At 39.0% G+C, this 24,056-nt stretch overlaps 1 protein-coding gene across 1 annotated transcript in view; it reads left to right on the top strand.

Annotated features, from left to right (window-relative positions):
- Positions 1–24,056, top strand: part of TMEFF1 (transmembrane protein with EGF like and two follistatin like domains 1) — a 113,539-nt gene that overhangs the window by 43,990 nt on the left and 45,493 nt on the right. The window contains exon 2 of the mRNA XM_040082029.1: positions 23,281–23,390. Coding sequence (XP_039937963.1) covers positions 23,281–23,390 — 110 coding nt within the window. The remainder of the gene's footprint in view (positions 1–23,280; positions 23,391–24,056) is intronic.

Genomic DNA, 24,056 nt, shown 5'->3' with positions numbered 1-24,056 from the left:
GTACACTCCTGGGCTTTTGAAAGGACATAGTTATTCTCTCACCCTTGAATGTGACCTGTGTTGTATGAGATCTCAGGCAAAATATGTTTTTTTCTGTCTCACATTTTCCTTAGTCTCTGCCTTGCTGCCTTTTCTCAGCTGTACTCTGGCAGGCATGGAAATGAGTGCTTCCTCAGAGGTGGAATACTGGTTTTACTCCTTCAGAGAAAGAAGTGGAGGGAAGGGGAAAGGAAAGACCTGTGAAGGCTTGCTTTTGTTTTCACACTTGGCTAGGTGAGAGAAAAAAACAGAGTTCAAGACAAAACATCTTAGAGCTTTTTAAATGGTGCTACTGATTTGTACTTTACTTGATTTACAGGTAACAATACATGCAGAGCACTTTCAGTCTCTCTTTCTCAGACTTGTGTTTTCAAGATACTCTTGGTGGTATCCACACTTATGTTTTCGTAATGAAAATTCAGTTGAGCACCTGGCTCAAATATGGAAATAATAATTACCAAGGATGCCAAATGTATTCCTAATATAAGTGCATACATCTTCCACATTTGGCTCAAGAACTTACTCTTTTAGTCAAGTTTACTTCTAATATATGTTCTTTAGATATGCTCATCATCCTGTTTTATTTGAAGTCTATGGGAGTAAATTGGTCAAGGAGAGCACTTGAAAATCCCATTGGAAGTCAAAGAGGGATTAATATTGCAGTTCTGCACCAACAGGAAAACTTAAAACAAAGGAATAAATTGTTGGACACTTAAAATGTTCCCCAGCACTTTCTAATAGAAAGTATGATAAATAATAAATGATAAATGATGTACTCTTCAAGGAATGTGAGTATCTACGAAGGGATTTTTTTTTTAACACCAGTGGAACAGAACACTGTTAGACATGCAACTTTGAACATTGCCATTCAGGAGGGCAATGTGCTTGTTTTGCTTTTTTTTTTTCCACTTGTTTCTCTTACCTTGGAAATTCCTAACACCACTGAACAGTAACTTCTCAAGAAATCTGATTAATATAAAGAAAACAAGCTTGGAAAATCTTCAATTAAGAAAAAAAAACAGAGGCAAAGAAAGCAAACTTAGGGATGAAAGAAATCTCAAAGAGAGCACTGCAAGAAGTTATGCTCTGGAGCATATCTCCAACAGTTTGTTCAGTCAAAAGGACATTTCAGTATTTTTCTTTGAATCTCATTGTTTCCGTGTTGACTTTACAGCATAGATCCCATAGTCTTTTGTTTTGCCAGTGCTTTGGGATATCCAAGCAATGCTTCTGGGTGAGTTCAGTCTTTCAGGGACAACTCTGCCCTTGAGCAGGGGGAGCTGGGGGGCACTCTGAGGCCCAGGGCTACTGAACAGTGGTGAGCTGTGTCCCATGAGCTTCAGGTTGTCTGTCTGAAGTAGGGACCATCTTCCTCTTCTGTAAGAATCTTTGTCTTAAAGTGACTAGGTAGTCACATCCCAGGCTTTCCTGGACATCCCTTTTGGTTTTCCTGACCTGGTCCCTTCTGCTTCAGCCTTAAAGAGTTGGGCTTCCTTCCCCCTCCCTCTCACCCCCACATCTCAGATTGCTTTAAAAGGCCAAAGTATTTGCTTCTCTGCAGCCAAAGAATTACCAACCTGTTGTTCTCTCTGCTTCTTCTGTGTGCTGGGGCATAAGGTGCTCAGTGAGTAGCAGCATATCTTCTAGGTGTAGCAAGGAAAGTTAATCACTGCCACACTCACAGGTGGAAGACCCTGATTGAAAAAGAAGGTGAAAAAATAAAGGTTGCAATTTTTTTCACCTGATAAAATGTCACGGTATTTTATTTTAATATCTCACCCAGTATTCAGCAGTTGTGGTTGAGGACACATTTTTTATTTTACTCCCTTTGTCTTCAAGTGCTTATGACTCTTCAGAGAATTTACCTCTGGACTAAAACGTGTTTATAGCAAGACTTTCAGGTGGCTTCACTTAGGGTACCTCTTTATATCATGAAAATCTCATTGAACGACCTGCCCTACTGTATAATATTCTTTGACCTTACAATTTTAAGTCATGCTGCAGTTGCATTTAGTAACTTAAATTGAGAAATTATGCTGGGAAAATATCTTCATTGCTTATGTAAAGTGGTTTAGTTTCAATCATTTGTAACATAATACTGATGGCACATTTGATGGATCTTCATATATAAAAGCCTTTCTCTGTGGTGCCTCAGATACTGAAATTCAATACAGGCATTTGTAGTCCTGAGGACTCTGAACTTCAGATCTCTTGTCCGAAATTCAGGAAAACATGGTCTCATATTTGCCACTAACTTACCTTTCAGGTCTATGCGTAATTGTTCCCTGCTTCTCCTTCAGTCCTTCCCACCAGTTTTATTCTATATAAAATCCCTAGATAGTGAATTTGGTTTAGGATGCAATGTGTCACAGCTGGCATGGAGATATCTCTGTGACACTGCAGGTGGTGAACGCTGAGGGAACTCAGAAAGCTGGAGAAAAGTCCAACTGAATTCCATCTTCCCCACACTGGGAGGAGAGACTACCCTTTTCTGTTATTGCCTGAATGATTATGATGCTGGAAGAATACTTTAATCATACTGTGTTTATCTGTGGGTAAAGGGAAGGCTTCACCTTATCTTTCTTGCCATTTGGACTCAATTTCAGAGAGGTGAACTAGGAGAAATATAAATGCATAGATGTTTCCTCAAATGCACCATCACCTGCTTATAAAGGGTGTCCCATAAATAAAACTTAAAAATATTATTCTAAAACCTATTCTGATACATGCATCATAAGACTGGTTATTTTACCTTTTCATGTAAAATTGCACACTTAGAACCAGGAGCAGCATGTCTGTTTTCTTGAGATGTACACCAACAAAGCTTGAGGTAAGTTGTCTAATGCTCAGGGCACCTGCCTGACTCAGGTAAGCTGTGAAGCATGAGAATCCATGGCTGCAGCTTCAGCTGTCTGAGAATTCCTCTCTCTCTCTCTCTTCCCTTTTAAGTCTTTCTCTGGTTTTTGTTGCCTCCCTAAGATGCATGGTGGCTGCTCTGGGCCAGTATCAGGAGGTCATGCTCCTGCTATGCTGGTCATACTGTAATGCTATCACAGCATTACAAGGAAAGATTTTCTGCTTTTTGTAGTGCCCTGCCAATGTAAGGCAGTGTGTGAGAAGACTGCAAGTGTCTGCCTTGTTGCTATAGCATGTGGTGAGGATCTCATTCTGAGCTGGAGAAACCAGAGGAGATGGAAAACCAAGGGGAGTTGTCAGGGCTCCTAGTGGAGGATGAGAGAGTATAATCTTTGCCTAGACTGAATGTTAATCAGATGTTCTTGGCCAAAATGGTCAATGACTTCAGCAAAACACTGGTAGTTCCAGGCTGATGGACTGTAAAAGAAGCAATGTGGTGCTAGCTTGAGGGTTGTGCTCCTACAGAAGCAAATTAACTACCTATGTGCCTCTTGGGAGGCAGCCAAATGCTGTCAATATTATGCCAGATGGAGACCACAAAGCACCACAAATTATATCCCTAGAATTTTTTTTTCTTTTACTCTCTAACACCCGTGCTGAGAAAATGCTTTTCTCTGAGTTGCACTGAGAGGTGGGAGTGGGAATGGACGTGGCTAGGAGTGCATATATTAAGAAAAGAATAAAAATAGCAGTTTAGGGGTTTTTTCTTTATCTCAGGAGGAAGGTAAAAAGCCTTTTTAGAGACTGTGAAACTCTTAGTGAAAAGAAGCACGAATTGTGTAGGATAATTTAGAAAATTGTGCCTTAAATTTAGTTTGTGACACAACACTAAGATGTTGTAGTAGTTTCCAAAAAGTTTTTCCTCTTTCTCCTTTCAGGACACTGGATAATAATGTCATTATCTACATGGTGATTTTAGCCAAATGTTTCTAATTGTGTTACAGATGTAAACATCAGGAGTCTCATTGTACAGCAGCTGCAGAAAAACCTGCTGAGTTCTGGTACATATTTAGGTTTATCTTTGAAAAGGAGAACAGCTATGTTTGGATCCCATTTTTGCTACAGAAGAGCTAGATTTGATGTTTATTCTTTTGTTGTCTCTGAACATTTTTTCCCGTTCTATGTTCTTTTTGCAATAATGGACCAGACAGCACACATTATTAAAAAGGCACTCTAGATTATATAGTGGCATAATAATGTACTCTGGTTTATGCTTTGTTCTCTTCTTAACAATTCATAACATTCAGTCTAGGGTTTTTACCACTATTAAGTACAGACTTGAGGTTTTTGTAAAACTGTCTATTATAACACCAGCATTTTGTTCCTAAATGGTAATAACAGTCTCAGGATGTATCACTAATATGTATGTGTAAAGAAAGTTGGATTTTTCTCCATATGGTTTCTTTCTCATTTATCTGCATGGAATTACATCAGGCATTTTATAACCCAGCCATTCATTTTTGTAAGGTTTCTTCAACTTTTCCATTCACCATCTGTTTTATCACCCTGACAAAACCAGAAAGTCTTTTCAACTTACACTTCATACCCTTTCCAATCTTTCAGGAACAGATTGAAAAACAAGGCTGAACACAGACCCCTCTTGACCTCCACCGGGTACATCCTGCTGATCTGAAGGTCCATGGCCTAATGTTTTTGGGGGGTTAGCCAACCCTTTCTCCATGTGACCAACACTTTGGTGCATTAGCTTATTTAAAGTTTTTCATGAAGGCTTTTATCAAATGCACATTTAGGCGACTGGGGATCTCCCATGTCCACCTGCTCCTTTACTCTTTCAAAGGAGTCCAGCAGTTTTCTCTGGTACAGATTCTTTTTGCAAAGTCATGCTGGCTTTTCCATATTTGTTTTGTGATGTTTTCTGCTATGGTTTTGCTCTTCTGACTGCTTTTCTGCTAATTTGTCTGGGAACACTCTACAGTAACCCTACACAAATTGGGAAAATATAATTTTGGTGCCAAGCTTTTGTGTATAAGGAAGGAACCTCTCCCCAGTGTTCACAGTAAACACTCAGACAAAGAAGCTGTTTCAGTTTTGTGGCATTTTTGTCTTTTCTGAAGGCTCTTTCTTGCTCTAGACCAAATGATTTTGGATCTAAAATAATCTGAACTATAGCAACGAGGTATAAAACCAGTATGCATTTCCATTTTCTCTTTCCATGACTTGTTGAATTTCCTGGGAATTTTTGGAGGGTTAAATCATCTGAATTTTCACTCAGATGCCAGGGCAGAAGCACTCATGACAGCTGCTGCAGCCGTGAACCCCAGGTTATCTCTATTGGGGGTCTGGTTAGAGAGTGCTGGGAGATTCTCTTGTGCCCGGTGTTCACATTTCCTTCTTAAGCAGCTGAGACAAATTTAAGGCATGTCTCAACTGCTCAGATGCAGAAGCTGAGTGTTTATATTAAGTGTAAATCCCACTCAACATAAAAAATGCATTGTTTAATTTTTATCATAGAAAATATGTAGTAGAAAGCTATAGCAAAAAGATTATAACAATATATTAATAAAATAGTTAAAATATAAATAATACAATTAAAAAGTTGTGATGATGGGTGAGCATCATTCAGAGAATCCTCTTCAAATGCCATTTAAAAAAGCTAGGGCCCAAGATCTTTAAGGTTCTTTAAGAGATATTTGAAATGTCAGACATGGGAAGCATAAATGACATAATGATGAGGAAAGACTGCAAGAAGTACAACATTCAGGTACTCTGAGAGAGAAGAAATTCTCTCATGTAGAGTACAGCATTATTTTTAAATCTGTGGTTTGTAATATATTGTACAGTTCTTTGCTTTCAGACTCCACTGAAGAGATAGATCTCAAATGAAGATACTGGGAAGAGGAAGGAAAATGTTACATTTATTTTTAATAACCTATCTAAAGAATTGTTTGAACCATATATAATAGGTTAGAAAAGGGCTCAAGAGACAGATTCAGAGAATGTCACCATCTTGCTACTCAGATAAAGTAATTTGTGCTCGACTCGGGCAAGAAAATTGTTTCAGTTCTATAAGACATAAAATACAAACATAAATTTTACCCATGCATGTAGAAAATATGCTCTATTTGCAGTCAGTGTTTCCAAAGATAGATCTACTGACCCATCATTGCCTATAAGTTTAAGGATATATGAAATAGAGTCTTGTTGCATAATTGTATTTTCATATAATTGCTTTCTTGCTTCAGGTTTGCTACTGTCTTTATTGTCTACATTTGTTTATAATGAGAATTAGTCCCCTAGTTGGGTTAAAACTGTAAGGCAGTTACGATAAGTATAGTGTACAACCACTATAATACATTTTTATACTATATCTTATTTATTTTCTTTAAAATTGTTATAATTACTTTTTACACATTCTAAATTGCCTTTTGCAGTACCTACCCCAGTCTAGTTTCTTCTCCGAAGTACTGGCTGCCGATATGTTCCAACCTAGGTTCCAAGATGGAAGCTGATCCTAACTTACTACAAAAATTAGGATGAGGTGAAAAATCTAAGAAAAGAAAGATAAGAGGTGAACAAACAAAGAAGTTGGTATTGTTCACAGATAAAACAGAATAAAATTTCCCTTCCCACCATAGTAGGTTTTAAATGGCTGATGATTTCTAAACAATGCTTCTCAAAGATGAACTTTTCAGCCCGTTCTGTTTTTATCTTGTGTTTTAATAATAACATTGAATTATGGATCCTTTCAACCATCTTAATTAGGCCATCGTTATATCAGTGAAAATGGGACTTTGTCAAAGGTGGGTTTTTTCTACGTATCAAAAAATAGGGAAGATTCACAGAGCCTTACAATAGGGTTGGAAACAGAGAGCATGAGTGAACTGATCTGATCACTAAGTCTTACAGTCTTGCTTAATTTTAAAGGTCCTTTCTGTTTGCTGAAGGATGCTGTCCAGCTGAGCAATGCAAGATGACTGAGGTTAATATGAGAAGAAGAAATGAATAGGATAAGGAGAGAAAACCCTTTTCTTTGGATCCCTCTGGGGTTTCATGGTTCCTGAGTTATTTAGAAATGGTTGAGTTCAGTCCTGTGTTCCCTCTCCCCTGCGTGCTGAAGGAGTGATCCACAGCACCTTTGGTTCATGTGCTCAGCATAGGAACCTCTTCTTATTCTCCCTACAAAGCCGTGGCGCAGGCACCTACAGTGCAGCAGCCTTGGAAGCCAGCAGCGGGGTTTTGCATAAGGGTATCAGTAAGTGTCACACGACGGCATTCGACACAAAGTATTGGGTTTATTGTTAATGTCTTGGGTAATGACTGTTTCCAAAAGCTGCACGAGCTGTGAGGAAAGGCATGAAGTTCTAAATGCACAAAAAAGTGTAAAATTGCTTGGCACCAGCAAAAGAACTCATAAAAGACCCATGCTGTTCTAAACAGCGAGTGCTTCTAGCCCACTCTTTTCCCCCAAACCTTCTAAAAGTACCCAGCTGTGAAAGCTTTTAATGAGAGCCTAAAACCTACATTTAGAATAAAGATATTAAATTTATGATTTGGAATCAGTTTTAAAAAGATAACATGGCCAGTAAACAAAGCTGAAAACTCTTACTATGAGGGGCAGCTAAGAGGAACTCCTGAATCTCTTAAAAGTTTTTCTTCTTGTTTATTGTTAATGCCTGGCATCCTTTATCTGACTCTTGGCACTGCTCCTCATTAGCTATTCTTTCTGTATTTTGATCTAACTGAATTAATATTTGCCTTGCCTTTGAAATTTGTGTTCATCTGTTTTAAAGTCCTGTGGACATCTTAGGTATAACAGAATACATAATAATATTTTTGAAGTCCTGCAGCGGCATAAAAGCAGATTTATGTGTTTGATATCTTAATGTTTCAGGCAGCCTCATGTCAAGAGAATGATTTTCCACAGCCATCAAATTATCAAGAGATTAGCCCCAAACCAGTTTTTGTGGGAAACATGTGCATTGTGACATAAATATAATAAGAACAGGAAGTTGATTAAGGGACTTCATAATTACCTGTCAGTATCCAGTATGATCTCTTTAGAAAAACTACAAAAATGTACTTAAGAAGTACTAAAAATCCACTAAATTTCCATGACATTTCTCTGTAGTAACCCTAAAAGGATATGGAAATGTGACTTCTCTAATAATAATTTTTGTGATTTTTTTTAGCAGTCTAAAGGTATGTCGGCTATGTCTTCAGATTTCAAAGAGCATTCTGGAAAAACACTGTTCCGCTCTGTGCATATTACAAATGTCTGTGTTGCATGCACAAGGCTGAGCTCGGGTGCAGACATGGTGTTTGGGAATTAAACACTTTTAGAGAGTCTCAGGTGCCATTTCACATCGGAGGAGGGAGTTCTTTCAGCTTAATCATGGGGCCCTTTGCACCAGACTCTTTTAAAGGTGCGCATTTAATGGACCCAGAGGCCCCAAATGTATTGCGCAGAGCATTGTGCAGAATGAAAAAGAGGAAAAAAAGAGATGGCTCATGGGCTGTGCAAATATCCCCTAGAAAGTCTGTCTTTTATCTGTCAGGAGAAACAGTGAATTCTACTTTTTTTTTTTTTTTTAAGTTTAATATTAATAAGTGTGACTGGCCTTTGAAGTAGCTATTGAATCAATACATAGCTCTAGATATAATTCAGGGGCTTTGTTCTTCTCCCCACTTTGTATAGCAAGAATAGGAACAGAAGTGATCATTTGAATAATGCATGGGGGATTATAATGATATATACAATTAAAATTCAGTATTTGAATATACACTTAAACAGAATCCTTCTTTTAGTGTTTGTCTTCACTATTGATTAAACAAGCTACTGACGTGAACATTTTAGCATCAGGACCTGCCACACTCATCTCGGATCCAAAGCATTGTGTGTGTTACCATCCAGGAATGTACAATGTGATACCTCAGGTCCATTTCTATAATTTTCTACCATTCTTTTAGGCTGTGATTTAGAATTATATAAAAGCAATACAGTCAATGTTCACGTAAAACTTAATAAAATGTTTCCAGTACTGTATTTATTTAGAATTTCATAACATCATTATATGAAGGTCAGATATTTGGGATATCCCCAAAAATAAATTCTTACTTGCTGCTTGAAACAGGATCAACAAGGAGAATGCAATGTTTTCTACCACCTCGTCCTAGCTCTTCAATCTTAGAGCTGGTGTATCTTTAAATATTATGGTAAGCTGTTTGACAGCTTCTTCGAAACGTATAAAAAAATGGGACTGTCTTCAGATAGGAAATCATATTTTGGGGGGTATCCCAAAGTAACACTAAGTTTTTGCAAAGTACTGCCTTGCTTTGTCACAGCCTGAGTAATAGCAGGACATAATGCCATTTGAGAAGCAAATCCTGATTTTCTTCAATATTTAAGACATTCCAGTGCTTATCGGCTGCAAATAAGAAGCTGTTGGAAAGCATACGGCATCTGTCGCACACCAGACCATGCATTTCGGTACCAGGGAAATTACAAAACTAAGGGAGGAGCCTGGACGTAAAAGCCTCTTTTTCCCACCTATAGCAGATGGTCAGATTTCTAATTTAAAATTTTGTTGGAGTTCTGGCATACTGCCATCTGACTCCACAGCTGCAACAGTGCAATAACTCTGTCACCTCTCTTAGAAAATGTTTCTTGAGAGTAAATTTAATGCCTAGTGAAGTGTTGAATTTACAGCTGCTGAGAGCAGAATATAATATGTAAGAGATGGCCATGAGGCCCTGCTGATTTCCCTCACCTGGTTACAAGTAAGGTTGTGTTTATATGAAACTGTTGTGAACAGCATTCGAGAATTGGAGGGAAGATGTTTCCAGTTATTTGTTTTCACAGGCCCTTCAGTAATCCTGTGTACGAAGAATCGATCGGCGGTGTCAGTGGAGATCTTGCCCGAAGAGCTTGACTGAGGTTATGGAAAACATTCATAATCATTATTACTGCAAGAACTTTTCTGAAAGTTTTCCTTCTGCCTCAGCTCTATCAGCCTCTATTAACATTGCAAATGCTGGTGCAGATGGGCATTGGTAATGCTGAATCCCTATTCAAGCCACCTATCATACCCTTATTGACTCAGCTGAAGTTGATGGCCCACACCTGCAGAGCTGCCAGAAGAGTCTCCAGGAGTAGCATTGAATGGGTATTTGTGACATGGGAAATACTTTACTGATTTTCTCTGGGGAAGGCAAGGCAGACTCTTCTAGATAGAAAATGGGTGTCAGGCACTACTAACTTGAATTAAATTTGAAATTTGGTTCTGGAATTAGGACCTTCCTATCTTGTGACCACAATCTGTCAAGTTTGATCTGTAGTCTCTCTAGTGTGGAGGTTATGCAGACATGAAATTTACTTTTTTCCTCAGAAATTTGTGTATAAATTTGGCAGGGTCTTCCACTTTTATGGAGTTAGAAATAAGACTTTTGACAGGTTCACAGTTTTCAGATCCTACTAGAAGTTCAAAACCTTTGTTGCCCCCATCACCTTCTGATGACAGGTGATGTGATGACATTTTTGGAAAATGTCAGTTGAATATTCTAGATACAGCTGTTTTCTCCTCATGGTCAGTCAGCCTTGAACTACAGTCACAGTTGAGCCTTGCAGGAGTGGTTTCTCTCACAATTTGTGCGAGGAATGGATTAGGTCCTGAAGATCTCGGTTGACTGGAAAGACAGATGAGACAAGGTGTCTCCAGTAGAAATCTGGTCCTGAGTGCACAGGGACACCACCTGCTTCGTCAGAGGAGACCGCACGGGGTGGAGCTGGCAGCACAGGTCCTTTTCCTCACAGCCTTGCAAAGATAGTGTCTTTTCTGAAAAATAGTATTTGTTTTTTATTTAAGCCAAATTTACCACCTTCTTCTCCCCCTGTCCCACTCTCCCTAGGGCAAAGCACATCCCAAAAGCTAGTTCAGGCTCCTCCATATTTTCATATGTTGCTGCACAAGAGCCAACCCCCTACAGTGCTGTGTTCCTGAACAAAAGCTTTTCCCAGTGGTTCTATGAGACGTATTTCTGGGTTTGCATTAGGCTCTATCACAGCAGCACAGTTTGAATTCTGAGCAGTGATTATCAGCTATTTGAATACAGCAAATTAGTCCTGCAAGGTGCATTAATACATCAACATAACTCTTTAGTTATCATTAGTAGCCTTAGCAAGTTAATTTTTTTCTCTCATTTTTTAAATTCATCAACATGTACTGCCTAAATCTTTTTGTGTCTGCTCCATTTTGGTGATCACAATGATTTTCTAGCTGTGATGTTGAAAATAGTTCTATTAAGGGAAAGGTGGTGAGAGTGAGAAAAGATAACCTTGTAGCAAAACAATTGGACAGGGACGAGGTTTATTGTGGAATCCTGCTTTGGCCTTGTGTTGCTACTTTGGATAAACCCTTCCCTCTGTATATATTTTTCTTCCTCATTCACATCCACTGAAAGGGAAATGATATTATCTATTTTTTATCGCAATTTGTATGGCTTCTGTGCTTATGCTGTAAGTAATGGGCTGGTTCTACCCATACCTTTCAGAAGGGAGATCTGATCTTCACTGCAGCCTCTAGGTATTTCACATAGCTGTTAATGATAGTAACTGGGAGCAATGAATAATATCTAAAATTTAAGCTATTTGAAGTTACATTATAGATTTCTGTTATCAAATGGTCCTGCAGACAGCAGTATTTTCCCTGTAGAGTGTGAATAATTAAGATACACTATCTGACAACCTTTTGTGAGATATTTTCTGCTGCTTTTAAGGGAAAGTTTCAAATCTCAGAAATAAACAACACTTTTTAAAAAAAAAAAAATCTCTGCTTTGTAATTCTACACATTTGTAACCAATAGACAGAGGCCTAAGTCAAGTTAATTGTTTTCTGCATAAAAATCACCTCCTCAAAAAATTGCTTGAGTCCTTGATCCTACAAGAACTTAAGGACATTCTTTGTCTTGCTCATGATCAGTTCCATTTAGCTTATTTAGATAGCACAAATGCTCAAGGTTAAGTCTCTGTGCAGGCATTTATAGGATCGGAGCCTCAAATTATGTACGCCAAATGACAAAACACGTTTTCAAATAGACTTTTGTAGGAAATAGTATTTTTCTAGAATATTCACCAAAAGACACCTGTTTTTCTTGGGTTTGTAGCTGAGAAATGCAAGGACTTTCCATTACAGAGAGATTTCTTCTGTTTTTTTTAACTCTAAAAGAAAAATGTTGTGCTAAATGTAAAAGTAGAAGGGAAGGAGTTGTAGCATAGAAACCAACAGGAACACTGGAAATATTTTTACAGAAAATATGGGGCTTGAATGCATGTATATATATTTATTTACAATTTTTAATTTTTTTCTTTTTTTTCCCAAGAAACATACAATTTTTGGCAATCATATAGAATGTGTGCAATATGCAGAGCATGTGTAATAACCTGAGTTGTGCAGTGTAATCTATATCAGCATTGTGTTGGTTCATCCATGAAAACCTAGCAGTTCCCTCTAAGTGCTTTCCATTATGCTTGGGAAATATTTTATTTTTAAAAAATCATTATTGAATTTATGTTAGTTTTTGAAATAATGGCTCCCAGAACATCTACTCATCCCTACATGACAACCTGGGAGGTTGTTCCACAGCTGTAAATACAGTTGCTGTGGACCTATCAAGAACCAGGACTCAGCTGCTCTTTAAACATCCCTCTGACACTGAAACCACAAGAAGAATAAGGGAAAGAGAAAGTGTGTGTGTGTGTGGGGGGAGGGTTAATGAGTAATTGTAGTTGGTTTGGATTTCCCTTCAAATGTCTTCAAAATGTAGTAAAAAAACCAAGAAGCCAAGTCACTTCCATAGCTTTGCTTAGAGGAAAGTGTCGATCCACACACAGAGCTCAGTTTTTTTCATGGTAGGACTTGAAGACAAGCATAGATCGACATGATCTTGAGAGTGAAGAAAATATATGGGCTTTGTGGCATATGGACATACCTCTGATGTGATCAGGTTTCTCCTGACTTCAGCCCTTGTTCCAACACCTCGTGATCAGGCCCTCTAAATGCTTCTCTTACTATTGCTCACAGAGATGAGGGCTCCTCTCTCTGACTGCATCCCGGAGCTCTGGAGGTGGTGATCAAATGACTGATGTGGTTATAGAAAGGCTACATCTTCTTGGCATCATAGCGCTGTTGACACCAGGGCTTGTTTCTCTTCTGGTATAGAAAAAATGAAAGAGAGGAGCAGAAACCAGAAGGAGCTCAGGAATTAGCACCAGGATGAAGTAGAACCATCAGCTGTCCATCCCCCACCTGTATGCAAATGTTAAATTCTGGAGACCCAATAGAACATGACACCTTGATTCTGGCTCTTAATCTGGCAAGCTGGTCCTGGACTCTAAACTCTGAGTTTTGTGCAAGGAATGGTATCAGAATTTGACCAATATTATTTTTCAATTTAGAAAACAACTTGAGTTACGTATGTTACCTGCAGATCAAAGAAGAAATCTCTTGCAATGTTTATGGAAGATGATTAGTTGCTTTAGTGTTCATTTTTACCACAATTTTACCTGGCTTCAGGTTTTTCAGGAGTATAAATGAGGGCACTATGGTTTCAGTGTCTGAACAGCCTCTAGAGGATTAGGGAAGTAACAGTCAGATTTACTTCATGAACAGGACAGAAGAGTTCACCTTGGTTTGCAATTGGCATAGAAAGATTTCTTCAGGACAAGGATTGATTGCCCAGAGCTAGCGCTTCCATGGGAGCACTGTGCTTGCTTGATGTGTTCTTTTATGGGCAATGATGCTGGAAAGCCAGAGAAGCTCCCCAACTTGGGAGGAAGAGGAGAGGAGAGACAGAAGACCCTTAGCAAATTGCTTACAAATGTTTTGGCTATTTGACCATCTACTCTGCAAACTGAAAGACACAGCAAGAAAGCAAGGAAACATTAAGGGAACAAGGAGAAATAACATTTTCCCACTGACTGTAATTGCATATGCTGTACAACTGTCAAGACTTAACAGTATAATTTACCCAGATGAAAAATTTCCTAGGAGTCCCATTAGTTGTCAAAGGCTGGTGAAGTGTAAGAGCACTGTTTTTAAAGTTAACCTACCAGAATAAATCCATTTGTATAGGCATTAGTGTTCAGCAGCAGAAGTTTTCCAGTATCCTGAAAGTCAACATGTTTACAAGATCCAAGTCTAAATTTCTGAGTCTCAGTATGGCAAGGACTATGACAGTGCCATGAGTGGAAAAGAGTCAATAAGAACCACTTATTTGCATGTGTTTGTGAAAAAAAACACATCACATGCATTTGTTCTTTTGCACAAGCCTTGTCCCAACATCATGGTTTTAATCCCAGCTGGAGACTAAGCATTATGCAGCCACTACTTAACGCCCTCTCAATTTCCTCCCAAGCCCCGGTGGAATGTGGAGGAGAATCAAAGAAAACTTGTAGGCATAAGAACATTTTAATAATTGAAATTAAAATAAAATACAGTAATAATGATAAATGATAATAAAAAGGGGAAAAAAACCAAGTGATGTGCAATGCAATTGCTCACCACTCACTGACTGATGCCAGACCTCCCTTCCAGAACCCAGATCAGCCATCCTGTCCAGGTCATTCCCCTCATATTATATACTGGGCATGATGTTCTATGGTGTGGAATATCCCTTTGGTCATTTTGGGTCACCCATCCCAGCTGTGCTCCCTCAGTTTCTTTTGTGCACCTCCTCTCTGGCAGGGCATGAGACAAGGAAAAAAATGTCCTCAACTTGGGATAAACATGACAAAAACCCAAAATGTCAACCCCAAAATTATCAACACCATTCCCATTCTGAATCCAAAAGAACACTGAACATTTACTGAGAAGAAATTAACTCCACCGTAGCTGAAACCAGGACATGCTCTGAATTCCTCCAGCTGACAGTGGAGGCATTAGACCTTAGACCACCTTTCTCCAGGCAGCCACTGATTTTCCATTAACTCGTAGGAAAATCAGTGTCCCAGGCCCCTCCTGCTCAGTCAGATTTGGCTGAAATTTCTCAGTGAGTGCAAAAGTTATTGGAACAAACCAACCTGTCTGGAAAGCTCCAGCTCCTGAACATCCTTGGTTTCCTTAGAGACTGAAGATTGATAATATATGTTTTAATCAATCTTGCTGTAAATACATTATATGAGTGTGTTCCTTTTCTAATGCTTTATTTTAATTTTATGTAAAAATATGCAATGGTGTGCTTATTTTTTTTATAATGGCCTTGCATAATCATAATCAATTAATTTTTGTAGTAAGACATATCCTGCTTTGTAAGCAAGTTTAGAAGTCAGTGTCCTGGATAGCTGCTGACAGAGATGCACACCAGACCCAGGTCCTGAAGGCCAGACTGCTATGCTGCCTTGATACAGAAGTGTTTATGAGAGAGAAAATAATTCCAGGTACCCACCACACCTATCCCTGTCTCCAACCAACTGCACAGCTTGTGGATTTTTACCATTGGATTTCATATTCACCTCCAGATTATGTAGAATTTCTGAAATATTGTCAAATATTTTAATATAAGAAAGAAGTGCATTAACTTTCTCTGCAAGTACTTTTTTTTCCTTGATGGGAACAGAAATGTACCACCAGCTGCACCCAATATTTTGATGGAGCTGTCATACAAACATTCATCGCTATGGCACTTTTCCTTACGTTTTTCACACTGAATAGAGTTAGTCTCAGGCACACTAGCAATGTGAATATTGCAGTGTGGGAGACTCTCAGGTTCAAAGCCAGTGTTGTTACCTTGCTGCGTGAGTGATAGTTGTTAAAAATTGCTGTGGTTTCCCATTGTGTACAAGAATACTAATTGCTTCAGCAGCATGTATGCATTCAGTTTTCCTCTTTTCAAAAAGGAGACTATGGTGATTTGAAATGTAAAAGTATAATCACCCTAGATAAATTGGACGGCACTTAAGCAATCAAAAGCAAATGCAGTCTTGTAAAAGTAGTTTCAAGGAAATATTTCAAGCTTTATTTACTCAGATAGCATTTTCAAGAGCCAAGGCACGGCTTTATTTTTTTCTTTCTGCACAATTGAGCATTAAATATTGCACTGAGACACAGCAAAGCAGGTTTTGCTATCCTCCTATCCTCTAATACTGCCTAAGACTCTTTTCAAAACAGCAGATTTGCCATCAGCCACACAAGGCATCCGTCAATTGACCAATTGAAAAAAAATATGGAAGTATTTGCATGCTGTTAGATTACAGTTGTCTATGTTTTTTTAGGGTAAATGAATTTTAATAATTTTGTCTCTTTTTAATTTTTTTTTTAATATAACCTCTTGTCTGTCCCAATGAATTGTTTTCTTTTAATTCAAGTCTGAAAGAAAATTATACCATATAACGTAATGAAAAAGACACTTAAATGACTTTTAACTGGTTTAATTATCTAAAGCTTACAGTTGTTTTAGATTTTCTTGTGTTACGCTTTCATTTTCTTCTTTTTCTTCTGATTGCCTTTATTTAAAAATTCTTTATGTTGTTCTTCTCTTTCAACTCTCCAGTTTTTCTTTTTTTCTTTTTTTTTTTTTTTTAACTGTTACCTCAAATCAGTGGCAACAATCGTCTTCAAAGGGGATACACAGTGTCTGAAGGGCATCCTTCTTCTCCCTGAATTATTTCCCAGTAGTTTGTCTTATTGTCTGTTTCCTTTTCCGAAAAACATAATTTTTCATTTGAACAAGATAGTATGACCTATTCTATCTTGCTTTGCCTTGTTTGACACAAGCAAGTATTACTTATTTGGACAAGTAATTGCTAATTTTGTCTGAGGGGCTTGTCTGCTCTCTTTTTCTTCACCCATAACCTATGCCAATTTCTGAGAAGAAAATCAGCAAACATAAACTCTACAATGCAAATTATTGTGATTTACATAATCTGTAACTGCTGAAACATCAGGACAATAAAATGCTCTGGAAAACATAATGCAGAGGGTTTTTTATTAGTCACCAAATAAACAATAATCTCATGTTTCGTCAATGAGATGCACTTGCTTGGGAAACTCATGGTTCCAATGCTTTAGTAATATTTTGTTCTCTAACTGATGAAGCAAGAAAAACCACTTTCTCCTTTGGTTGCAATGCTAAAGCCAGCAATGTCCCAAGGCGGGCAACAAGGATGGGGAAGGGTCAAGGGTCTAGACAAGAAGCTACAAAAGTAGTGCGAGGTCACTTGGTCTATTCAGCCTGAGGAAGAGGAGACTGAGGGGAGACCTTCTTGTGGTCTGCAGCTTCCTCACAAGGGGAAGCAGAGGGGCAGGCACTGATCTCTTCTCTCTCGTGAACAACGACAGGACCTGATGGGAAAGCATGAAACTGTGTTAGGTGAGGCTTTGGTATTTTAAACATATTTTTCCTAATATATACTTTTCCTGGATATTAGGAAGTTCACACAATTATGCTTTCTGTTCAGAGCCTGGGTGAAACAGCTCTGTAGGCATTTGCATGAATTCCTGCAGGAATGGCTGCTCTGGATATACTTTGAAAAGCTGTGGGATGGAGTTGAGCTTGTAGATTAAGCATCTAAATGTAAATGCTTATGTATAAATGTGTGCATGCAAGCTAAGTGTCTGAACCAATGTCAGAGTCACTGTAGGTGATGGAAATCTGAAGTGACTGAAGCCACTACCGGATAGGATGCTCATATGTCTGCAAGGGATCGGTAGGATTTACAGGAGAATTGCGCAGTTTTGTTCTGAACTGGCAGCAAGAGGTGAGCAGAGGTATTCCAGGGACATCCAAAATACTTCCCTGGATAATCTATTTTTGCAGTGCCACTCAAACTCACCTGGCTGAAGTGGGCAGACTGTCCTTGAGAAGACTGGGATCAAGGCCTGGCTCTGAGTATCATCTTTGTTGTGTGGCAAAGGTTGTGACTGGCAGGTACAAGTTTATTCAAGAGTTCCATTTAAGACTCAGGTTATTACTGTACTTGTCATGTGAGCACCTCATATTTGTAATTCCCTTTATAAGAGAAAGATTTTGTTGGGTGGGGTTTTTTTCCCCCCAGTAAATTCTCCATTCATTTATAAATAATTTGGCAAAACCAAAAAGAGCAAGTGATTCGCCCAAGCCAATCCAGAGTCATAAGACAGACTCCCACAATTGAGCCAGTTGTAGGTTTTCTGTTTTTCAGATTTTCCCTTCTTTGACTCTGTTTTGTTGTCCTGAGAGCTCACCCAGTCATAACAAAAAGTAGACTTTGTGTGCTGTAACATACCCTCGCACAAAATAATTTCTCCTGTGCCCTTTTCCAAGCCAATGTTGACTCGACTCAGCTGTTCTTACAACTTTGGGAGTTCTATTAAGCTGTAGAGTTACAGACTTTTTACGACCTCTGCCAGGTCTGTCCGTGAGTATGTGTCTATATATGACCTCCGTGAGAGGTCGACCATCGTAATTTAAAGTTTGGCTTCAAAAGAACCAAGTGTTTGGAGGACAGAAAAACTTTGCTTTTTCCCTCTAATGCAAATGGTGGAAATTGATTCCCCTTTTTTACCAAACCCAGAGGTCAAGAGTAAAAGGCAACAAGGGGTCCTGACACCTCTACTGTTTGGGATCTTACCCATAGAGAGAGAAAACAGATAGACAAGCAGGCAGAGAGAGTTTTTTCTCAGGAACAGCTGCAATATTCACATGCTCACTTTCATGTGGGACAGGTATTTTTTGGTTCCTTATATCCATTCATCATTACTATGTACTATTGCCAACCCCAGGAGAAACATGAGTTTTGAAAAAGCAAAGCAAACAGATTTGCCTGTCTTAGATTTTGCTTTATTCTTGAGGTATCCAGATGGAAACAGCATGTTTCATGTACTTAAAGCAACAAATTTGATTTCGTCTTCAGGTTCAGCATTTTGACACATGTAATTTACCCTATAATAAGAATCTCAGAGCAATGAATTTTGAGGTCACAGACAAAAAGCCAATCTACAGCTAGTTGTATCGAGCTGTACTTCACATTCTCTGAAAGGGGTCAAAATGGAAAGGATGGCTTTCGTCATTTTTTAGTGATGCAACAAATTTTCACAAAGTGAATTCTTTTCAACAGAGAAAAAAAAGACAAACCCAGAAGACTTTGCTGCGGGTCTTTGCAAGCTGCTCTGTGCCAGTCAGGTCTCACAAAGCCAGGAAGTGTATTGGCTGAACAGATACTAGCAAATCATTTTTAATACCTCATTTCAGGTCCTTAGAGATTAATTTTATCATAAATTTGGAAGCCTGATTTAATTGTGCTAATTATATTTTCTCTTGGGAATTGATGGATTACTACCTAGCATACTCTCACTGTGCATAATGAATCACACTGAGGCTTTCTCTTATTTATACCTGCTGAAATTCAAGGAAATTAGTTACAATAGACACATGCAAAAGAAACATGCAAGAAATTACCCTAAACCATTTGCTACATACTCTTGCTTCTCTCACGAATACGATCTTACGATGACTCTTCTGGAAATGATTGCAGAAACTCAGTTTTCATTCTCCATCTGTGGGGAATTCACTGAAAAGTGAGCACATTTCAGACATGCAAGACATCTACAGTTCCTCCTCACTTCACTCTATTAACATCCATCCACCCATCCACATGTAATCATTTTTGAACGGAACGCTGTGGGTGTAGAAATAATTATAGCCACCACACTTCCCGCTACTTGTGATTCCATCAGATGCAATCATGCACAAGTTTGGCACCTGATTTCACTGCTGCTGGAATTTGCCACTGAATGAAATAAGGGATTAGGTGACGTCCTGTCACAGAATAAAGTTCATCTGTCATGTTCAAGTGCCAATCACCAGGATATCTTGTCTTTTGTACAGCTTTGGAAAATCATGTTTTCTCCTGGTCTCTGCATGACCTTTCCTGCTCAGTGTTCATTTAATGCCATGAAGTTTATGATCAGTATTTATTATTTATGTGGAAAGAAAAACAGTCCTTGCCTAAAATGAAGTAACTATTAAAAGCACAGTGTGCTTTCTGTCCTCTTAATTCCTCCTGTGCAATCAAAAAAACCCCCAAAACTGTTTTTTCTTGGGGTGAGAGAGGTTCACAAGGTCTAATTCTGCACCCCATCTTCATATCCCTTCTTATAGCTTTGTTCTGAAATCTTTCCCTCTGGCTTTTGCAAACAGAGCAATAGCTAAGGTACGAACAAGTACATCTCGAGTTCAGCCTTGATGCTGAACTGCTATCTGGTCTCTTTTTCTGAGCCCACCATGTCCTTCCCCTCGGCAAGGAAGTGAGGTCTCTTGCCCACCACTGGGGTGAAGGGGCTCCTTTCTGGATGTTTTTCTGCCCTCTACACACTGGGGGAACAGCAATATTAAGGAAAAATCTGCACTACACTGCTTAGGCAGTTGGACATTGTGTAGAATCCCAGAAATTCAAGCAGGAGTTGAGCTGCCAAGGGGTTTTTTTGGCTGGTCAGGAGCACGGGGTAGGATGTTGCAAAGTACTGAGTCCAGCGTGCTCAGCTGAGAGCTGAGCAGAGGGGAGCAACATCTCATTATTTTCATGACCTGGTGAACACAGTATTTTGAAAACAGTGCATGCTCTATTTTGACTGTATGGTTATTCCTTTTGAGAACTGCATTTTCTCAAATGTGGTATCACTAAAGGTGGACCTTTCTTTCAGATACGGCAATCATTTCCCCCTAATTAATTTTGATAGTTTGTTCATCTTCGTGGAACAGATCTTCATGAAGAGAAAGAAGGGCACATTTCCTTCAGGAGCGAGTTATGAACACATTAAATTGAAAAGCTGCGATGTTCTGTCACATTAGCTTGGTCCCTACAACGCAGCAGTCACGCTTGAAAAGCGGCGACATTAAGAATAACATTAGAGAACACAGGCACGGGGTTGTGATGGCAACCAGGATACCTATCTGCCCATTGTTACAGACATTGCCCTCCTCATTTATGCCTTTGGGAGTGATGGACATAGAGAAAAGAATCAATATATTTCTCAATTTTTTCCCATGGTTGACAAAAAAATACGTGGATCATAACTGGACTTTCCATTGAGCTGTAATCCTGTAACTTCAGTGCCATGAAAAAATACATAATTATGCTATGTTAAATACAGAATCATGTGGCAAAAGTGATAAAATTTATTACAGTAATTATTGTTTATTTATTTATTTATTTATATAAGGTGTATGTGTGGGTGTGTAATGTTACATAAACACATAGAAGCAGTTTTCCAGGGTGTCTATCACTGCTGTACCAAAGTGCTGATACTGCTGTGAGGAGGAGGTTGACTGCCTGTTTAAGGCTATTAAGTGGCAGCAAGGATTATTTTCTTCTGCTTTTGACCTACCTTTCCCTATTTTTGAATGGTTGGTGTTCAGTTCTTTCTTTAAGCCAGTTTTCTGGATAGGGCTTGTTTATTAAAAGTCATAGTCACATTATTTTAAATCACACCACTGTCAGTGAATCTCTTTAGTGGATCATACTTGCTATAGAGTTCTGAAGGTTTCTGGCTTGAGCTGTAGCACAGATATATTTGAATTATATCTGTTGGGGGCTTATTCTAACATTAAGGTGGTTTCAGGGTCTTTGCTCTCCTGCACAGCTCCGAGCTGAGCCGAAGGAAGAGACGGAGTTCTCAGGTTTAGATTTTTCAAGGTTGCATACTTCGTTTATTGTTTCTTATCTTACAATTTTCTCGGAGTCCAACAAGATGTTCGCAGCTGCATGGATTCCTCACGTCTCCCCCCGAGCTGGGCTGTCCTTATCTTTTATACTAATTACTACGTATTTCTTATTTACTATTTCTTACCAATGTCTATCACTATTACTAAAAAGGTCATCTTTACTTTGACCCAATCCTCACTAACTACTTTGTGCCACGTCAATGCAGCAATGGAGTGAGGGAAGAAGAAGGAGAAGAAGAAGGAGACAACGCCCCAGATTCTCCATCTTGTCCCCATTCACTTCAATGCTAGGAACCTAAAACTACTATTTTCTCATTCTGTGATAAGCTAAACTACTATTTCTCACATTTTTGTGGCCTGTAAACCTTCTCTCAGTGTAGGAAGTTTTTCCCATAGACTAAAATCAAAGCCAGTGTCTCTCTGAGCTCTAGGCTAGAGTCCCAGACCCCCCTGCCCAGGTCCCTGACCCTCCAGGGCAACCAAAGGAATGCCCTGGACTCCAACAGTCATAGTCACATTATTTTAAATCACACCACTGTCAGTGAATCTCTTTAGTGGATCATACTTGCTATAGAGTTCTGAAGGTTTCTGGCTTGAGCTGTAGCACAGATATATTTGAATTATATCCTCTGATTTCATTGCACACTTAACAGTGTCAGGGGATTTTTCCAGAGTCCTTGCTGCTATTTTCACCTTTTCATTGGAATCAATAGTGCCAGCACTGTTCCCACACAGCCTGATGAGGTCACACTCTAGGCAGACACTGACCACTTCCATTGTCCCACTTGAGCTTTCTTTTACTCTCTTTCCTACACATAATTCAAATCAAATAATTATTTCAAAATAATATATTTATTCTCTTTTAAAACTAGCCTTGGACTGTGATATCCAAAAAGAGCTTGAAGCTAGTTAGGTGACCTTTGTGCTGGAGCTAGTGCCTATGCAGCTGATGTGTAAACTCCCTTGGTTTCCCTCTTGCCAGCTGTGCCTATGCTGCAAGCTTACGGTGACAGGAGCTGCCACTTGTGCTCCACATTTTTATGCAGGAGCTAAGGCACAGATCTCTGGTTCATTACTCAGACTCCTACAGTGCAAGCAAATTACAATAGTCTAAACACAGTTGGGTTTATTTTTAGTCTGAAGGATAACATTGTGGCCATGGCAGAGACTGGAAAACCAGGCAGAGAAATTTTGATTGTTCAGTTTTTTTACTTCCTCAGGACCTTTGTGGAGAGTAAAGCAAAAAGAGGTAGCAGGTGAGAAACAGGGGCTATAACCTGTGTAAATCTGACTCCTACTAGAAACAACTTCTGTGGAGAAGGGTTTTATACTGTGGTATCCCCATCAGGGGAAACACGGAGGAGAATTTGGGTAGTATAAACACATGCTTTCTCTGTATCTGTTTATGTAGTGTATCAACATTTAGCCTCAATTACTCCCCCAACCAGCCAAAGCTGCCTTTGGGAAGCAGGAACTGCCCCTGGAGAGGAGCCCAGGGGCAGGGCTGAGCCCCATGCAGGGCAGCCTGGGGAACAGCTCTGGTGTTTATCCTTTAATTTCTATATGGCAGTAAGACAGCAGAGCTGCTTAGAGGGTTTAAGGACAAGTCACTCCTCAAAATAACTCATCTTACAATCTCTTTTCCGTCTTGTTTTTCTATTTTTTCTGCAGAGTTAAATGTAAGGGAATCTGATGTAAGAGTGTGTGATGAATCGTCATGTAAATACGGAGGAGTGTGCAAGGAAGAGGGTGATGGCTTGAAATGTGCATGTCAGTTCCAGGTAAGGGTTGCTCACCTTTTTTGTTTGCCATTTCTAACAAATCTTCCAGGAGTATTGAAGTAGAGTCACTGCTTCAAAAATTCCGCTCAGCAACAGGTTTATGGACTCTTACCATAAGCTCCTTTTTCAATGGCACTGACTGGATCAGATAACAGCAGGGTCACCAGTGATCATAAAGGTTATGGATTAGAACAATTAATTAGTCCTGCTCAGGAAAAAAAAAAAAAAAAAAAGTCTTCTGAAGTTTTAAAAAGAAATAACAGGTTCAATTTTTTTGTCAGTTTTTGAGCCTTTAATTTACAGTTTTTGTAACTATCATGGCAATTCTTCTCCCCTCCTGCCACCAACATTTTTAGAGGAAAAGCAATATAGCAGTTCTTTTGTTTCACAGTTTATAGCCAGGAGAAATGTATGAAATATTATGTACAAGACTCACAGTAAAACTGGAAGAGCTGGCAGTGTCATCAGCAAACCCTGGAGTGGGCTGTCTTTCAGTGTTTTAAAAATAATTGTGTGTTCTCTTTCCAATAAATAATAAATCAAGGGGAACCATAATAGCAATGGCGTGTATATGATGTTACACTGGTTTTGGATTCCAGTGTTTCAGAGCTGGCTTTTGATAGCATGCTGTTCACCTGTGCTGGGGACATTGTTCTAAATGCCTTT

Source organism: Hirundo rustica, chromosome 1 (assembly GCF_015227805.2).
Source record: "Hirundo rustica isolate bHirRus1 chromosome 1, bHirRus1.pri.v3, whole genome shotgun sequence".
NCBI classification, from domain to species: domain Eukaryota; kingdom Metazoa; phylum Chordata; class Aves; order Passeriformes; family Hirundinidae; genus Hirundo; species Hirundo rustica.
Note: the sequence above shows the minus strand (reverse complement) of the source record. Positions and strands in the feature narration are given on the sequence as shown.